Below are 17796 nucleotides of genomic sequence, written 5' to 3'. Positions count from 1 at the left end.
TCTTGGCTAGGTGTCGATGTCCCAGAGTTGAGTCCAGCAGAGACCTGGTTGTGGGTCAGGCAGGCTTAGATCTGTATTGGAAAGCTAATACGGCTAGGCTCCCAGTTGTAGGAAACAGCAGCTCAGTAAAATGCATGACCTTCAGGCGGGAAGCTCACCGAAATCTGCTTTGCGTGATTGCCTTCCAGATCCTTTGGATCTCCTGCCCAGGCAAACCTGACCCAGATAGTATACTTCAGAACTGAGTGTGTTGTCCTGCTCATTAATGCTCACTATGGCTCAACCTTTGAACCTCCAAGTTGTTGTGCAAACTCCCCACCATGCCCTCTAGGGCCACTTTCTACTCCCGAGGTCCACATGTGATTTCCCGAAAGCAGAAAATGCTTTCAAGTCATCTGTGGTTACAGCAGCAGATTCTTTGGCATCTGTGATAACTGGGAATTCCTCTGCTCAGATGCCACTGCAAAGCCTCTCTCCTGGACTCCGTCTGAATGCCAGTTCACAGCAAGCTCTGCTTCAAAGATGGCAAAGGGAAGATATTAAAAGGCCACTGCAAAAGGAGCAGAGGGATCAAGAAGAAATGGGGTGGCCAGCCATAAGTTGGTAGTGGTCTTCACATGTTACCACCACAGCCCTCTGGTGTATCCCTCATAACCAAAACCCCCCAGGCACATGGGAGGCAGCAGGCCAGGTACTGGGTGCAAAGGCTGCAAAGGTTTCCATTGCCAAGGCCAAGAAGCTCCCCAGCTAGCTAAACAGATGGGCGTGGGCATTTCTAAAGCAGTGTTGACCGAGGTTTCTGTCCTGCCTAGTCCTGCAGTCGTTAAGTCTCAAAGACTCAAACAGAGGTCTATATTAGTTATAAACTGATTAACCCATTAGCTCAGGCTTCTTTATAACTTATATTAGCCCATAATTCTTGTCTATGTTAGCTACGTGGCTTGGTATCTTTTTCTGTGAGGCAGTCACATCTTGCTTCCTCTATGACTGGATCACTATTGCAGACTGAAACTTCCCTCTTCCCATTGCCACACCTCTACTTCCTGCCTGGTTGCCATTGCTCTGCCTCTACTTTCTGCCTGGCTACTGGCCAATTAGCATTTTATTAAAAATAATACAAGTGACAGGATAAAAGACCATTGTCCCACAGCAGCACAGACCTGCACTTTGGCTTCTTAGATTGGTAGGACTTTGCAATGCTCAAGTAGAACCCTTTTGCTCAGCAGCTAGGAACTAGCTAGGTTCTAGGATCACTTAACCCATCTACAGCTGATTTCTGTTCCCCACAACCAGAATAAATACATAAATAAACATGCCCACCATCAACCCACAGAGAACCAAGAGATGATTTGGTACAATTTGACCCCATGGCAGGTGTACATGGGAAGTTTCTCCCTCAAACTATTAGGGGTGTGTGCCAGATGAGAGTGCTCTGTGCCTGAGACTGAGCAGGGGAAAAAGAGGAACACTTACCACCAAGAGGGTGTGAGAACTCTAGCTTTATCTGGTGTGGCACCAGGGAAGGAGAACTTCCTAGAAAAGAGAGGGGACTAGCTGGAGTGGTAACAGGAGAGGAATGGGGAAAAGGAGAGGATATGAGGCATTGTCAAGACAACATAGATGATAAACATCATTGAAAATGTCTTTATAAAGCCCATAACTATATATAATGAATATATGCCAATAAAAAATTAAAGAATAATTAGTAACATTAACAACAAAACTAAATAAAAAAAGTTGCCAATGATTGAATATGTATCCCATGTGTAGGATCTAAGAGATAACTTCTGTAGAGTATTGCCATCATTCAGTTGCCAGGCCCAGTTAATTTTTACATTTATTAATTTGTGTATTTGGTGTGTATGTGTGTGCATGTGTGTGTGCATACATGTGTATATTGCATGAGCACACATGCCACCATGTGTATGTAAGGTCAGAAGAGGACAACTTGACTGGGTTAGTTCTCTCCTTCTACCATATGGGATGTGCGGATCAAACTGAGAACACAAGCCTTGGGAGCACATGTCCTTATGACCCACCCTGCTGATCCAGCTTCCTTAAGGAGGTCAGAATCTCAGCAGTTTGATGTCAGAAAATACCCACAATGGGACCTCGTAAATACTTTGTTTTCTTTAAACCACCCTTTAACTGCTTGAGTCTTGCTCCTGTGTTGTAGGCTTGTGACCCTCCCACATTAGTCTGTCTGGTGCCCTGCGCTGGATTCCTGAAGTCTGACCAGGTGCTGGGATGGCACTCCATGAAGCTTTGAGGGATCCTGTGTAGAGAACAGAGTCAAGCCAGGAAAATCTTGGGGAGAGGGGGTGATGAGGCAATTGTAAAGGTGGGTGACCAGTGAGAGCAAGCACCAGCAAGGCTTATAAATGGCAATCTTCTGCAGGTCTGCCGCTCTTGGAAGGCACTCAAGAAACCTCTATCAGCTTCCAGCAGGTGTACCTCTGGAAAGGTGAGCTCCAAGGTGGGGAATCAGGGGTGACAGGACAGTCGCTTCCTGAGTTTGGTCCCAGTTTGAATCCACAAGGTATTCTGCTCCCAGTGGAAGTAAAATGCAGACCTATGTTCTATGGGCTTGCTCTCTATGGAGCAGAAGGGCTCCCATTCCTCATCAGAGGAGACACACAGGCTAAAAGAATGGCATGTGAAAAGCCTCCAAAAGATGGGGAAGGCAGGAAATGCTTGGTTCTGGGGACATGGAGTTCACGACTACAGGCTGCCTTTATCAGCAGAGTGGGCTGTTGTAAACCTCAGGAAGCATTTCCCCAGGGAACTTGGCCCCATGAGCCTCTGCTTCCTGGGGCTCAGGGTGATTGAATGTGACCTAGGTGATTGTTGCTATGGGGTTTAATTAAACTTTTTAAATCCTGCCTTTCCTGCTGACCCTCTAAGAGTCTTGGGATGAGTTCTTCTCCCTCACTGAGTCTCATTTCTCAGAGGATGCATGTGAACCTTCTTCATCCCCTTCAAGGGTGTTGTGAGCATATATGAGCATCTTTAAAGGGTAAAGGTTAATAGTTACAGTGTCACAAGCAGTCTAGTTCTAGCCCTGAAAGATTGGCCAGTGTTAGGTGCAGGACCAAACCTGCTCACCTGAGTGGCTGGATCTGCGCCTGCCTCGTACTGAGTTCCTGGTTGTGGGATGTGACGATTGCTATGTGGCTGCCTCATCATTACCAGGGGTCTTATTTTCTTCTTCCTAGAGTCTGATATGGGGTCCCGGCCTGAATCCATGGCATGTGGAAAGGACGTGGCGCCGAGGTTAGACCCTCCAGCAGAAGCAGGTATTGCCTCTAAAGAGTTCATACAGTTGGCTCCTGCCGACAAGATAATGGCATTCAAGGTCTAATCAATGAATGGGCCTCTTATTTTTACTCCATTCTGAAGCCTTGGAGCAGTGGTTCTCAATCTTCTTAATGCTGCATTCCTTTAATAAAATTCCTCATGTTGTGGTGACCCCCAACCATAAAATTATTTTTGTTGCTACTTCATAAATGTAATTTTGCTACTGTTATGAGTGTAATGTAAATATCTGATATGTGACCCAAGGGGGTTGTGACCCACAGGTTGAGAACCACTGAGAGCCTTACAAAACACCAAATTCTGCCCCTGATCTAATTATTCCCTCACAAATACAGAGACTCCTGAAGTGTGCAGTAAGAACAGAATGTAAGGAAGCTTCATTGCCCATTCTCAATGCTTCAGAAACAGGAACAAACACAAGAGCTATAGCAGGAGCAATTGCCTGCTTAATGGGCAGAATTTAACAGAGCATTTTCAGGATCCCAGCATCTCAATCCTGTAGGCCTAGAAAAAAATGTTACTATGTGTCAGAAAATGTCAACCCACTCGAAATGAACAGTCTGTAAGGGGTCATGGCAGGCAGGGGACGAGTTCATCCAGACAGGGATTGTGGTTGTGCCTGGGGAAGTGTGAGAACAGCTTGCCCCCAAAACCTATAGTTTTACTATAAGGTGGCACTAAGGTCCATGAGGAATGGAGAAAGAGAGAAGTCAAAAGAGATGGAGGGGAAGTCTGAGAGCAGAAGGAGGGTGTCTTAGCCTACTCACTTCTGCGGTAATAACATTCTAGACTAGGTACTATGTAATGAATACTCTGAAGGCTGGCAAACCCGGCACTGGAAAGCTACCTCTGGTGAGTGCCTTCCACTGGGCAGTACCATGGGAGAAGGTGTCAAAAGGCTCAAGAGAGTGAGAAGGAAGCCAGCTTGCTTTCCTAGCCCACCCATGCAGGACGACCTGCCCACTGTGCACTGGATTCAGGGACTGAGTTCCAACAGGATGCAACAAACTGTAGTGTGGCTGGCTGAAATTTTCAGACCAAAGAATCTGGTGATGTGGCCGCTGTGATTGGCTCAGCTATGTCACATGAAGCTACCCAGGCATGAACTGGAATCCCAGGGGAAAGCCCTGCATTGGGTAGAAAGGTAGACCAAGGGGCTCCTAAGGTTTCTTCCAAACCAGAATTCTGGGTTTCACAAGTGTGTGATTTTTATGATTTCCTAGGACCTTCTGAACTCCCGTTTGTCTGTCCAGATCCACACTGTCATTTTGTATCTCCTGATCTGTCCCCTAAGCCTGCTTCTTTCTGCCTCATGCATACTGGAGAGATAAAGGTAAAGGAAGCTGACCTTCTCCTTCTTTTTCAGCGTTGACAACAGAACTTTTCCTCCCTGTGGACACTGCCCAGGTCATTGTCAGGGCAAACCACTCATTGCCCCGCCAGCAGTACTGGCTTTTCACACACCTGTTTTCAGCAGAGCAGGCAAACTCATGGTGCCTTTTTCGTGAGTATCCTTAGACTGAAACCTTCTTCCAGACCCTGGTTCAACAACCCCTAAGATGTAGATAAGTTCAAATTCACTGGCATAACTCAGCGGTCACTACTTTCTTAGCATAGAGATGGGAGTTGTTTCCAGCCTTTAAGATGCTCACAGTGAAGGCAGTGTCTGCTCAGCAACCAGAACCTATCATCCATCCGTCCGTCTGTCCATCCATTTATCCATTTGTCCATCTATCTGTTCATCCAATGTTGAACATTCATTATGCTCTAGGACTTCCATTTGACTTTGTGGATGAAAGCCAAGCAGAATGAGTCACAACCCTTTACTTAAACTGGTTCATATGTATCTTTGGCAAGAATGACATATGCAGAAGAACAGAGTGTTCACATACAAAGACCTCGGTCTCTGGTCTGCTCACTCTTAGTGCTTCCGGGAGACCATGGGTAAAGCCACTGAGTTTTCATCCTGTTGACTCCCGTATTGCTGACTTTGTTTCTGACCTCTCATTTAACTTGATCACCTGTACACAAGCCACATCACTTATTTCCCCATTTCATAGATTCCCCAGTGTTTTTGTTAAGACGTCATGACTATCATGGGTGTGCTAGTATTTTGCCAACTTGACACAAGTTAGGGTCAACTAAGAAAAGAAAGCCTCAATTAAGAAAATGCCTCCATCAGATTGGCTGGAAAGTTAGTCTATGGGACATTTTCTTGATTGGTGATAGATGTGGGAGAACCTAGCCCATTGTGGGTGGTGCAATCTCTGGGAAGGTGGTCCCTCGTTGTGTAAGAAAACAGGCTGATCAAGGCATGGAGAATAAGCCAGTAAGCAGCACCCCTCCGTGGTCTTGCATCAGCTTGCCTTGAGTTCCTTTCAAGGTAGACAGTAAGCTATAAGGTAAAACAAATCCTTTCCTCCCCAGGCCGCTTGTGGTTGTGGTGTTTACCACAGCAATAGAAAGTAAACCAGTGCACTCTGCTCTGAAAGATTCCCCAGACGAGTCTGTCCACTCAAGGCTTTGCATGGACTAAACACCAACTGCCTTCTTGCCTTTAGGGTGTGCCCAGGAGCCTGCTTTCTGTCAACTTGCAGACATAACGGAGACCACACCTTTGTATTTCACCTGCTACCTCTACCCAGAAGCCCAGGTCTGTGACGACATCTTGGAATCTAATGCCAAGAATTGTAGCCAGATTCTGCCCCACCAACCAAAGGCCCTCTTCCGGAAGAAAGGTAAGCACAGTGATGTTCATGAGCTGAGTGTCTGATAAGACCACCACTCTGCAGATTAAGAAACAGTGAGATTAATTTCTTTTCTCTTTAAGAGTATTATTCTTCACACACGCACACATACACACACACATACATAAACACAGACACACATAAACCATTAAAGAAAAAAGAGACCATGAATTTTTTAAAATAGAGCAAGAAGGGATGCATGGATGGGATTAGAAGGAGGAAAAGGAAGGGAGAAATGGTGTAATTATAATCTCAAAAACTAATATATGTATATATAAATACATAAGATTATCCATGGTTCTTCAGAGCTATGAAGCCATTGAGAAAGGCATCAGGCTGACACCTCAGAGAGTTCTGCTCTGGGGTCTGACCTCAGGCGGAGCCACTACTGATAGACTTGCACCAGGATTTCATGCAACTGTGTGATACAGAGATCTCAGAGACAGTGGCTTTTATAATGCCAAAGTTGTTCTCCCTTTTCAAGGACATTGATAGTGTCATTTTGCCATCATGGTGGTGATGTCATTTTTCACCCTATTTCCCTGGTAGCTTGTTTTTCCACTTTCTTTGTCAAGGACCTTCACATATCTGGGGGCCCTTGGCTTCCCCTCAAACATCAGAGGCCACAAAGCTTGAATCAGCTCTATTTGGTGGGAGCTTCTTGGGTGTTGGTTTCTCCTTAGTATAATCTGATCCAGTTGTTTTTGGTAGGATCCTTTTGTTAGTACTCCTAGGCCCTTTTTCCGAGAAATCTTACAGTACTTTGCCTGAATATACACATTAGCAAGGTGGGAGAATCTCGGGTCTCTGTGAAGCCTAAATCATGCTCTGTGAGGTTTATGTATCTTCTATCAGAGGACACAAAGGGACCCTCTCTTCTGATCCTTCTAGAAATAAATTTTCAATCTTTGCTCTTGTGGTAAGGGCACTTAGACTATCAGTTGCCTAGAGATGCAGGGTCTCTGGAGGCACACATGCTCCCTTCTTGCTACTTCACACAGGGGAGCAGAACCTGCCTTCCTAGTCTCTGGAGCCAAGGTCCTCCACAGGCTTCCTAGACCCTGAGATTGTTCCATCTCTCTAATTCTCATTTCCCCATGGGCTCATGCCTTTTCAGGAGTCCCTTGCAAGAAGCTCTGGGTTCCATTCCAAGTGCTTACTAGTAATTCATATTTGTAATCTTGGGACTTGAGAGGTGGAGGCAGGAGGATCAGAAGTTCAAAGACACCCTTGACTACATATTGAATTCAAGGTTAGCTTAGGTACACAAGACCCCATCTCAAAAACCAACCATACAAACAGAATCTTATGAGTCTTATTCTCGTGAGATTTGGGAGCAAATTTATTAGTTTCATGTGCCACCTTCCTGGAAGTTCAGTCTGGTTTTTACTCATTGTCTCCATATTTGCGAAAGCATAATGCATTTTATTTCTTTTCCCTCTGTGAAGTTGTGCTGAACGACCGAGTGAAGAACTTTTATTCTCGCCTGCCATTCCAAAAGCTCACAGGGATTTCCATCAGAGACAAAATCCCTATGTCTGGAAAATCCATTTCCAATGGGTAAGTGGCCAAGTTCTACCTCAATGCTTATTATTCAGATTCCTTGGCTTCCATGAGTAGGTGGCGTCTCAGCTCTTAAAGGCAGAATCATAACAATGATCCAACCCAAAGCCAAGGGTATAGGAGATGACCAGAATAGAAGTCCTTGATGGGAAGAGATGACAAACACACATTTGGCTCTGAGCCTGCAGTCTGTTGAGGGAGATCAGATGCACTAAGCTATATTGTCAGTTAATAAAAGTGATCAAGATGGTAATAAACTTGTGCTTCAGAGATTTTCAGGGCTGTTCTCAGAATCTGGAAAGCAAGCTGAATCTTTAACAGGACCTTAGCTTAGAAGAATGCCTTACTTATGACCACTACAACCTATGCTGGTGTTCCTTCTTTGGCTTTTTTGTTGGCCGTTATAACTGAAGATGAATTTACTCTTGCTACCCAACATGGGACCTCATTCTTCAGAATCTCCAAGTGTGCCATTGCCTAACCACATCCCTGGACCTTCCTTGGATTGCCTCATTTTGAGGTCCTGGGATGGGACTCAAGAATCAGAATTTTAAGGAAAATCTCCAGAGAGTCTTTTGTATTTCTGTAGTCACTGATCCGTGAACTGCTAATCTGTGAAGTGCTGTTGAATTAGGGAATTGCATCATGTTGCTGGCATTTAAAAGTGATTTCTGAGAATGGAGCTCAAAAGATGACACCAGATGCTTTGTCTTAAGGTCCAACTGGACATCACCTTACTAGAAGAAGGGATAGAAGCTAGATGTCACCATACTGGGAAAGGGGATAGAAATAAGATAGCTCTTTATTGGACATCACTATGCTGAGCCAGGGACTGGGACAGGAACTGGTGCAGTAGAGCTTGAGGTCATAGTACAGGTTTTCAAAAAGAAAGGGAAGCAAATGTAGGCAGGTCAATAGCTGGGCAGGAATCTAGAGCAAAGAAAGCCAGAGAGATGCCTGACCAACTTCTGGGTGGAAATGTAGCCTGCACTGGAGAAGCTGCCCGGAAGATACAAACTTCAACACTGGGATTAAGACTTGGATTCAGGAAAGAACAGCAAGAATGAGGCAGGATTTTCATACCAGAAACGGCCAAGTAGTTAATCAAGCTCCCAGGAGTTAGGAGCAAGAGATCAGATCAAGACATGAGATCAAGGCAAGAAATCTTAGAACTGGACTCCAGATCACTGAAGTGCTAGAGCCCCTTTGCTGTGAAGCTGCACGGTAAACGAGAATGGTCTTGGAAAGGGCTCGAACGTGCGAGTAAATACACAGAGGATCTGAAGAAAAGAGTGGGGCTTTGTTTGCAGAAATCTAGAAAGCTAGTGTTGGCCAAAGCGCCCAGACTTTATGTGCTTACAGAGAAATCTGATCCCCAAGGTTCGAATTATTCCATTCATTCTACACAGTATGTCATGGGTGCCCATGGGAGTCTTCATACTTGCCTTCTCTTCTGACTCTAGGTTCTTCGAGTGTGAGCGGCTCTGTGACAGGGACACATGCTGCACTGGCTTTGGTTTTCTAAACGTCTCCCAGTTGCAAGGTGAGGGTGATAAAGGAGGCATCCCCCGCCCTCTGGCATATCACATCAGTGCAGAAACACACTTATAATCCTACATGGTCTCTGCTATCTCCTCAAGACAAGAAGGATGAGTGAACCTCATTACAGTAAGGAAATAGGGCTGGGTGAAGCAGGCAGCTCATCAGTATGAAATTAGCAGTGTGGTGGCCCTGGTCCCTAATCTATCCCTTCATATACAAATATGTCCATCTGATCCCAGAAAATGTCCCTCCTTGTTTCCATACTTCACTTATGTGTCTTCTGAGCTATTTTCAGAGCTCTGTCCAGGGATCATGGTTGACTGAACTTTAGATACATCACATGATCTATATTGAACACTCATTCAGCCACTTACTGATGCTATGATTCTAGAGAGTTCTCTTCTAATCTCTCCAGGCCTTGGCATCCCTTTCTGTAAATAGTAACACACATTGTTTTGTTGTAATGAGGCCGCTTGGTCGTTCCAGCTGCTTGGCAGCTCAGACCCCAAATAATCACACAGAAATCATATTATTTAAATCACTACTGGCCCATTAGCTCTAGCTTTTTAATAGCTAACTCTTACATATTAATTTAACCCATCTCCATTAATCTGTGCATCACCATAAGGTCGTGGCCCACCAGCTAAGTTTTAGCACATCTGTCTCTGACAGTGTCTCCATGGCTTCTCCTTAACTCCACCTTCCTTCTCCCAGCATTTAGTTGTCCCCATCTAAGTTCTGTTCTGCTCTGCTATAGACTCAAGACAGTTTCTTTATTAACCAATGGTATTCACAGCAAACAGAGGAGAATCCCACACCATTGTTTCCCTCCCCAGACATAGTGAAATGATACCCATAGATCTGGTTCACCTCTTATATATGATTGGAAGGTATTCTGTTATGAGTAGCTACCTCCATTCCTGGACTCTGAGGCTATGACTCTTAGATAGAGGAGCTGAATCTGTAGGAATGGCCAAGTCCATGCCTGGAATACAGAGCAAAAGCTCAAACAGCGATGGCTTGCAGAATCCCTCCTGTTCAGTTCATCTTTCTCCCTGGCTCACTCTCCTAAACTCCTGGCTTCTCCACCAGGAGGAGAAGTGACCTGCCTAACTCTGAACAGCATGGGGATTCAAACATGCAGCGAGGAGAATGGAGGAACCTGGCGCATTTTGGACTGTGGCTCTGAAGACACTGAAGTCTACACCTATCCCTTTGGGTGGTACCAGAAGCCTGGTGAGTAACCTGCTCCTGGCAGTTGTACCTTTTGTAGGCTGTGTCCCAATCCTGCCTTAGAATGACATCTTAGGTTCAGGAAGATTAGTCAGAATTCACTGGGTGCCAATAGCAGAAACTGATTCTATTTACTTTAAGAAGAAAAGAAATGCCCTGGGGACTGTTTATTAACCTAAAGGAAAGGTGACCAGTTAGGTCTCAGGACAGATGGAAGCAGACCAGGTTCCATAGGTATAATTAGCCAGTGTCTATAGCCAAGTTCTTCAGTGTGCCACTCCTGACTGATTGCTTTAGGAGGGCAATCTTTGTTTCCTATAGAAGCTTCACATTCAGGATCTGTCTGCCCAGCATGTTCAATAAATACGCCCACTGCAGAAGGAACAGCTTGAGTGACAGCCTCAGCAAATCCAGAGCTACTGGAAAGAAAGGAGGCTAAGGTCCTGTTACTGGACAGGCAACAAAGTCAACAGTCGTCTCCTCTACCTTGATCCCCCTGTTTCCTCACTCAGGATGACATAATGCATGGCAAGGTCAGGGAAGGAAGGGGACAGCCTGTATATGCTTTTATGCACTTGAGTTAAGATTTCAGGAAAGGCCAGTCCGAGCCCTTTGTGGTTCATAAAGGCAAGCATCTAAGAATCATTTCCAGGGATATTTTAGAACAATCTGAAATCGAGGAAAAAAGAGCGAGTGTTTTTGTGTGTGCTTAGACATAACTAGACGCATATGAGACTTAGCATCCTCCCTCTATCAAGACAGACTGGTCTTTGAGGACTTGTACCACTCCTTAGATTCTGTCAGGAAGACAAGTGGCTGAGGTTCTAGGTCCTTATTGCCTAGGTGTTGGGTGTCTATGGTGTGGGTGACTGCATGGAAACGAGAAGAGACTCTCCTTCTGCTTGTGTCCCAGGAGCAAACTCATGAAGATGTCTCAGCGATGAAAGGATTGTTTCAGAAAGTAACAGAGAGCCCGAGAAGGGGATCAATGTCCCCAGCCTGTCCCATGGGTAGCTCACTTCCAGTTGTGAGCGAATCTGGACAGTGCTGGCCATTGTTGACACTTCCCTAGAAACTAGAGTTATGCAATAACTGATGTGACAGGAGGCTTAGAGAAATGGAACTTTGCTCTCCACATTCTTCCCACCATAACCCACCATTTTTCTACCTAGTTTGGGAAGCGAGGGAAAACTGGCATTTTTCCTGTGCCTGCTGTGTGTCAGACACATGCTAGGTCTGTGTGAGCCCTGCTATTTCACCTCATAGGAATTTAGTGGAGTGGACATCACTTCCTCCATTTTCTTATGCAACAAGTGAGGCCGACAGTGGAAGATGCTGGCCCAGTTACGTGGCTATTGAGAACCAACCAAGTTGAAATCCCAGGTCGTATTGACCCCAACTTCCCTGTCTCGTTTTCAATAATTCCTGGCAGACTACCTAGTGAGTGGGTTATTAAAATCTCCAGACACCTTTCCTGGCTGGGTTTCCACAATTCTAATAACTTATAAGCGATTGATCCATGATCTGAAACAGGCTAACACAATAGCAGATCAGCTGCTCCTAGAGTGGCCTTTCTAGTGTAGGCCATGTTGGAGCTAAAGGACACATAGTTTGGTTTCCAGAGTAAAGATGCCTTTGGTCTTACTCATACACCTATATGTTCTTCAGCTTCCCAGCAACTAGTATGGACATAATTATTTCCAGGTTGGAAGGCATCTTCTTGCTCATGCTATCTTCTGCGTCCTAGGTCTTGATTTGAGGTTGTCCTGTTGGATTTTTCTTTCAACAGCTTGAATTGTTTTTTAGGAAAAATGGGAGTTGTATAATGATATTGCCTCTGTGGGTTTATATGCCAAGGGACATTTTTCCAGAGACGTCTCTAGGCTTGATCTTGAGGGCCAGGGAAGAAAAGGGCATGCTTGCCTAATACATTAGTTCTGAAGGACCCCATGGACAGCTGCAAGTATTACGCTGCTCCAGAGGCATGCTCACCTCAGGACCTCCTTTTTGCCTATCCTCTCACCTTTTCACCCCGCCAGCATCTGGAAAATACCACTTTCCATTTTCATTTGACTGTGGAAGAGTTGGACAGAAAGCAGCTTAAGCGGCAATTTGTTCAGAATGTGATGGAAGTCAGTCCAAGCTGTTTCAACATCTTGACAGGGGCTGGCAAGGACAAGAACCTGAGGAACTCCTGGTTCCAACAGGTCCCAGATGCTCTGTTCCTTTTCATCCGACTGCCCGGAGTGTTAGTGTCTTCCAACACACACTCTGTGGCTCTGGGTAGGGACTCAGGAGTCCTAACCAGAAGCTACATGGCAGAGGATGAAAATTTATATCAGAACTGTCACTCAACTGAAAATAGTGCTGTCAGGAGTGCTCTAGTGTGACAGCCTGGCCTCTGTTCATTAGGATCTGATGCTGGAGGCCGGCACTTTGTGAGCGAGCACTTTCTCATTATATCCTCATTCCCCTCAGAGAAGAAACAAGAGGTACAGGGAGACCAAGGGGACACATCAGGTAGCTGACAGGCCTAGGACCCAATTTCCTTTTCCTCTGATTTCCTGTGTTATGTGGCAGAGTGTATATGGTTCTGGTTTCCTGGCCTCCAGGAGCTCCCAGTCTTAAAGGGAGCTACAGTTGCCAAGGAGGTAAACCCCTGTTGCTGGAATTCCCACCCTAGAGCTGGAGCCTTCAGAGCTTCACTGGGTATTTGTACTGGTGTGCTGCGCTGGTCATTGAGGAATGGGAGAAGAACAGAACGTTGCTGTTTTTCATAGGTACAGCCCAGAGAGGTCAGCGTGAACATGTGCGAGCAATTGTAGCACAGCAAGAACAGCTTAGAGGAAGTCTGATTGTACAAAATATTGGCAAATAAGACATGGGTTCTCCTGGGAGCCCCAGATGTCTGTTGTAGAAGTTAAATGGGTCCTCCTTCTGGCTTCAAGGGTCACCTCCCCATGTCTTCTGGATCCATTGGCACAGAGATATCCACACAGGCAAGCTAAGCTAAACAGTTGCTCTCATTGTTTGGATGCAACTGAGAAGAAAGAAAACTTATTCTAATGGCATCAGCCTCATATCTTCCATCTGTGGCTCTGGTACAAATCACCTTGGTTGCATACATGGCTGTGGATGTTCTGGTGTGAGGCCCCTTATGTGTTTTAGGACAAAGAGAAGAAGGCTGGCTGTCAGCGGACACTCTGACAGGACACAGTGTAGCTCTCCAGGATAGACAATGACTTTGTCCTTAAGTGGTTTTCTTCAGAAAGATATGAAGACGTCTTAAGACCATAGGATCTTGCTTCCCAAGATCTAGACAGGGAAAAAAAACCTTACTGAAAAATGTCCTCCTCCCAGTCGACTATACTGACCAGCTCCAAACCATCTTTTGACTCATGCTATATTTTCTGAAATGTAGTCTCTCTCTGTGTGTGTCTACAAACTCATTTTCCATGGAGTTCCCCTTTCTCGAGTAGACACAAACACACAAGCATGCTGTGCAGTTTCCCTGCACATGCAGACACCACAGGCATGCTCCTCCAGTCCTTGTCTTTGGATCAACAGATGCCCTACAATAGCCGAGAAGGATCTGTCCAGGGCTGGGGAAAGCACCACATACAGCAGCAGCACTGAGCCAAAGCCCTGAAGGGTAGGTGTTATCCAAACCACCTCCTCTTGGTCAGTCCTTGCACAAGAGGCAAAATGTTCACGGAGGACTCTGACAGACAGAAGCTGTAGGAGACTTTGGCCTTGCTGCCATGAAGAAGGAAGGTAGCCCTTCCTAAGCACTGGCCATCTGTAGACATGACTGAGCTTGCATACAGCATCAGTGTTCTTTCTGTGAGGAGAGTTCCTTTCCTGTCCCTCGTGGAGGAAATGCTTTCTCTGATCAGATCACATCATAGCACAGCAATGTGACAGGTGTTGCTGCGCTGAGTCCTCTGGCAGAAGCCGTGTGTGTAGCAGAGTTTAGATGGGAAGGAAAGACTGCTCTTTTGCAGGGATCACTCCAAAAAGACTTTAGGAAAGAATGAGTCTGAGATAAAGAGTAGGAGGCAGAGAAGCAGAGGGTAGAGACAAGGGAAGCGTATTCTCACCTCACACACCTCCCTCACAGCCTCAGCAAAGAGGGTGATCCACTAGCCATTGCTTTTCACCTTAGCTGCACTCACAGAGGACAGAACAAAACTTCAGTGCCGGGGAAAACGAGTTACACACCAAGAACATGGAAGTATCAAAGGGGATCCTCATAGATGCCGTGGGAGTGTGATCCTGTGGGAGCAGCTTCCTGATACTGCTGGAGTTACACACCAAGAACACAGAAGTATCAAAGGGGATCCTCATAGATCCCGTGGGAGTCTATGATCCTGTGGGAGCCGCTTCCTGATACTGCTGTCCTTGAGTTCATGCAAAGTTCGGTGTATCTTAGCACATCTATAAGTTGGCAGATGTCCTGGCCAACTTTGTGAATGAAAAATAAGTTTTGTCTTTAGTCCACCCCAGCAGCAGGGCCCAGAATGGAAACAGTTTTGGTGTCCAGAGGATCAGGACACAGGGACCTCTTGGGTTCACAGTATCACGAGCCCAGGACTCCCTGCATAGGTGGGAACAGGCTCTGGTACCCCTTGCATTTTGGAGAAGACAATGTCACTGCATCACATGGGAGCTTGTGGGGCAGCAATTGGCTTTGCTCACAGAGTCAAATGTGTCTTCTTGAAATGTCACAACTCTGGGTCCTCTCTTCTGATAGGCAAGGGCCCTCAAAACCTGGTGAAGTTGTAGGCACAAAAGAGACATTAGGAAGAGATGGGCAACCTCTCATAGTTATTCTTGGGACCCACACAGATGGCGCTACTTCCAAAGCAGTCACTGTATCCTTCATCCTTACTTCCATCACACCAATGCTCTCACATTTACCACGCACTATGTGTTCCTACCATTGGCTTAAACCCTTTAAACATGCTTAGTCTTCGTGGCAAATAAGTCCTATCTGGAAGCTATGATGGACCCCAGTTACAAGCACAGTCACTGATGCATTGAAGCTTGTCATCCTTAGTCCCAAGATCCAGGTCCTAGGAAGAAGATAGCAAGATAAAATACTCTTCAGTTCTCCTGTCCTTCTGGAAATGTCAAAGGCCTGAGGAGCCCTCTGCTAGAAAGTAGAATAAAGACCTGATGTACAGATCTTACTACATGCCAGTGTTATGAGTGCTTGCTGTGCTGCTTGAGATCAATATTCAAGCTATCCATGGCCTGTTATGCCTCTAGATTGTTGCTGCAGGCAGATCTAGGAAGCAGTATGCATAAGTGGCTGCTGGGAGCTTTGTCTCCATCCCCTGTCCTCAGTTCAGATATTTCTGCTGTCTCTAACTTTCCAAAAGAAGCTCACACATCCAAACAGAACTTTCTGTGGATTTCTAGAACAGACTGCCCAGACAAAATGGAGCACACATTTGAATAAACAAACACCCTCAGCATACACCAGGCTGTTACTTAACGACTGTACTCTCAGATTCCCTATTCTGAGCATCTTCTGGGAAGGGAAGGCATTTGGTAGACCAGAGACAACAAAGCAGGGTTACTGACTGGAATCTGGCAGATGACCAGGTACAGAGGAGTGCAGAGGGAAGTTGTTTGCAATTGCAGCCATTCTGTATAATGCTTTCAGTATGTGGGAGCAGAGCCTCAGCTCAGAGGTTGGCATCTGGGAACCTATTGGAAATGTCAAGTCTCAGGCGTACAATTGGGCCTTAGAGTTGGGCCCTTGGGAAGTGGGGCTCAACACAGTGTTACCTGTTGTTATCTAGTCTTGAGGTGGTTTTAAAGTCAATTAAAGTTTGGCAATTGATATCTGGAAATGATGGCAAGAAGTGGCTCTGGGCAATTGGAACCAAGGAAGAGAAGAGGCTTAGGACTGAAGGTTCTGGAGCCTTGAGATGCTGTGGGTCTTAGCTTGGTTTGTATGGTTATCACAGAACACACAGACAGGGAAATATACAAGGAAATGCCTCTCACAGTTCTGAAAGACCAATCAATACCAAGGTGCTGGCATCTGGAGATGGTCTTCTAGCATTTTTACAGGGTAGAGGCAATGTATGGTGAGAACCAAGGCGAGGACAGGAGAGTACACTGGAGACAGCATCTTTGACAAAAGGACTGCTTATAGGATCATATCGAGGTTAATACACACCTCCCCAGGCCTCACCCCCACCAAGGCATTTGTCTATTTGTGAAGGTGGGAGCCCACAGACCTAACCACCACTCAAAACCCCACCTATTGGTTGTTGTAGAAGCAAATCAACTTCCACAAGAGTTTTGGAGGGAACATTCGAGTCACAGCCTGGTATTTTGCACACCTAACAAAAGGGAAGAAGATGGGAGATGGAAATATCGGGGGAGCCATCCAGGACTTCTGGAACCAGCATAGACATAGACTCTGACCCAAGGCACAAGAGACAATGACATGAGTGTGTCATTATGAGGGGAAAATATTCTGAATGGACCATGCCCAAGTTTGTTGACTGCTTACTGTATTTCCCTGGCTGTAATTTTAACCCCTATAAACCTCACAACCCTGAGATAGGACGCTGTTGACTTCTGAGCACAGAACCTATAAGGGAATTCTCAAGATCATACAATTGTAGTGAAAGTCACAGTAATCTCATTCTGGAACCTCTGGCCCTGGAGTCACTGCTCTCAGTAGATAATCATGGATTCCTATAGCTCCCAGTGAGGGAGAGGGGCTCTGAGCTTCATTCTGTTTAAGTCGTTAGACGGAAAAAGAATGAGGAGGCTTTGAAGATTTGGATTTGTTCAGTGAAGGGAGAGGAAGGGAGGCTAATTAGCATTTCTGTGTCACCTAGAGGGTTCGTGTTTCTCACTGGCTTCTTGGGTCAATTTCACTGTACAAACGCCAAGGCCAGGCATCAAAAGTAGATGACCTGTCCCTTTGCCCTGCTTCTCTGTGATATGTTATGTTCAAACCCAGGCCTGTCTTTCCCCAGCATTCAGGTATCCCCATCCCTGTAACTTGCTACTTATCACTGCTCTTTACTGAACTTTTGTACCTTGTTCTATGGCAAATATTACACATTAGGTCACCTCTGTAGTCCCACAGTCCCCTTAGCAGTATACTGGTAGTGTGACCTCCATAGTACAGATGTAGAAGCTGAGGCATGGGGTGCTTTGCCCACATTGTCAGATTCAGGGAAACAGTGGCAGGCATTTGCAGTGTGGCCAATGGCAATGACATGTCAGTGGATGGTGCTACTCCTAGATGGAAGCTGTAAGGCAGTATTCAAGTCTACTACGGCCTATTTACCTTGTGTGGTGCGAACTGTAGCATGAATTCGGGTAAAGCCTTCCTGAGCCAGGGTCGTGAGAGAGGAAGTCA

The 17796-nt window shown here is 45.8% G+C and overlaps 1 protein-coding gene across 2 annotated transcripts in view; it reads left to right on the top strand.

Moving 5' to 3' along the window:
* Tg (thyroglobulin) overlaps positions 1-17796 on the top strand; it is a 178334-nt gene that overhangs the window by 62650 nt on the left and 97888 nt on the right. For both annotated transcript variants that reach the window (XM_041671938.1, XM_041671939.1), the window contains exons 28-34: positions 2399-2464; positions 3216-3296; positions 4682-4819; positions 5877-6053; positions 7511-7622; positions 9089-9168; positions 10260-10403. In XM_041671938.1, the coding sequence (XP_041527872.1) occupies positions 2399-2464; positions 3216-3296; positions 4682-4819; positions 5877-6053; positions 7511-7622; positions 9089-9168; positions 10260-10403 (798 nt within the window). The remainder of the gene's footprint in view (positions 1-2398; positions 2465-3215; positions 3297-4681; positions 4820-5876; positions 6054-7510; positions 7623-9088; positions 9169-10259; positions 10404-17796) is intronic.

Source organism: Microtus oregoni, unplaced genomic scaffold, assembly GCF_018167655.1.
Source record: "Microtus oregoni isolate MIOR12 unplaced genomic scaffold, Mior012 000022F_ref0000154, whole genome shotgun sequence".
Classification (NCBI taxonomy): Eukaryota; Metazoa; Chordata; class Mammalia; order Rodentia; family Cricetidae; genus Microtus; species Microtus oregoni.
This window is presented reverse-complemented; position numbering and strand designations above follow the sequence as displayed.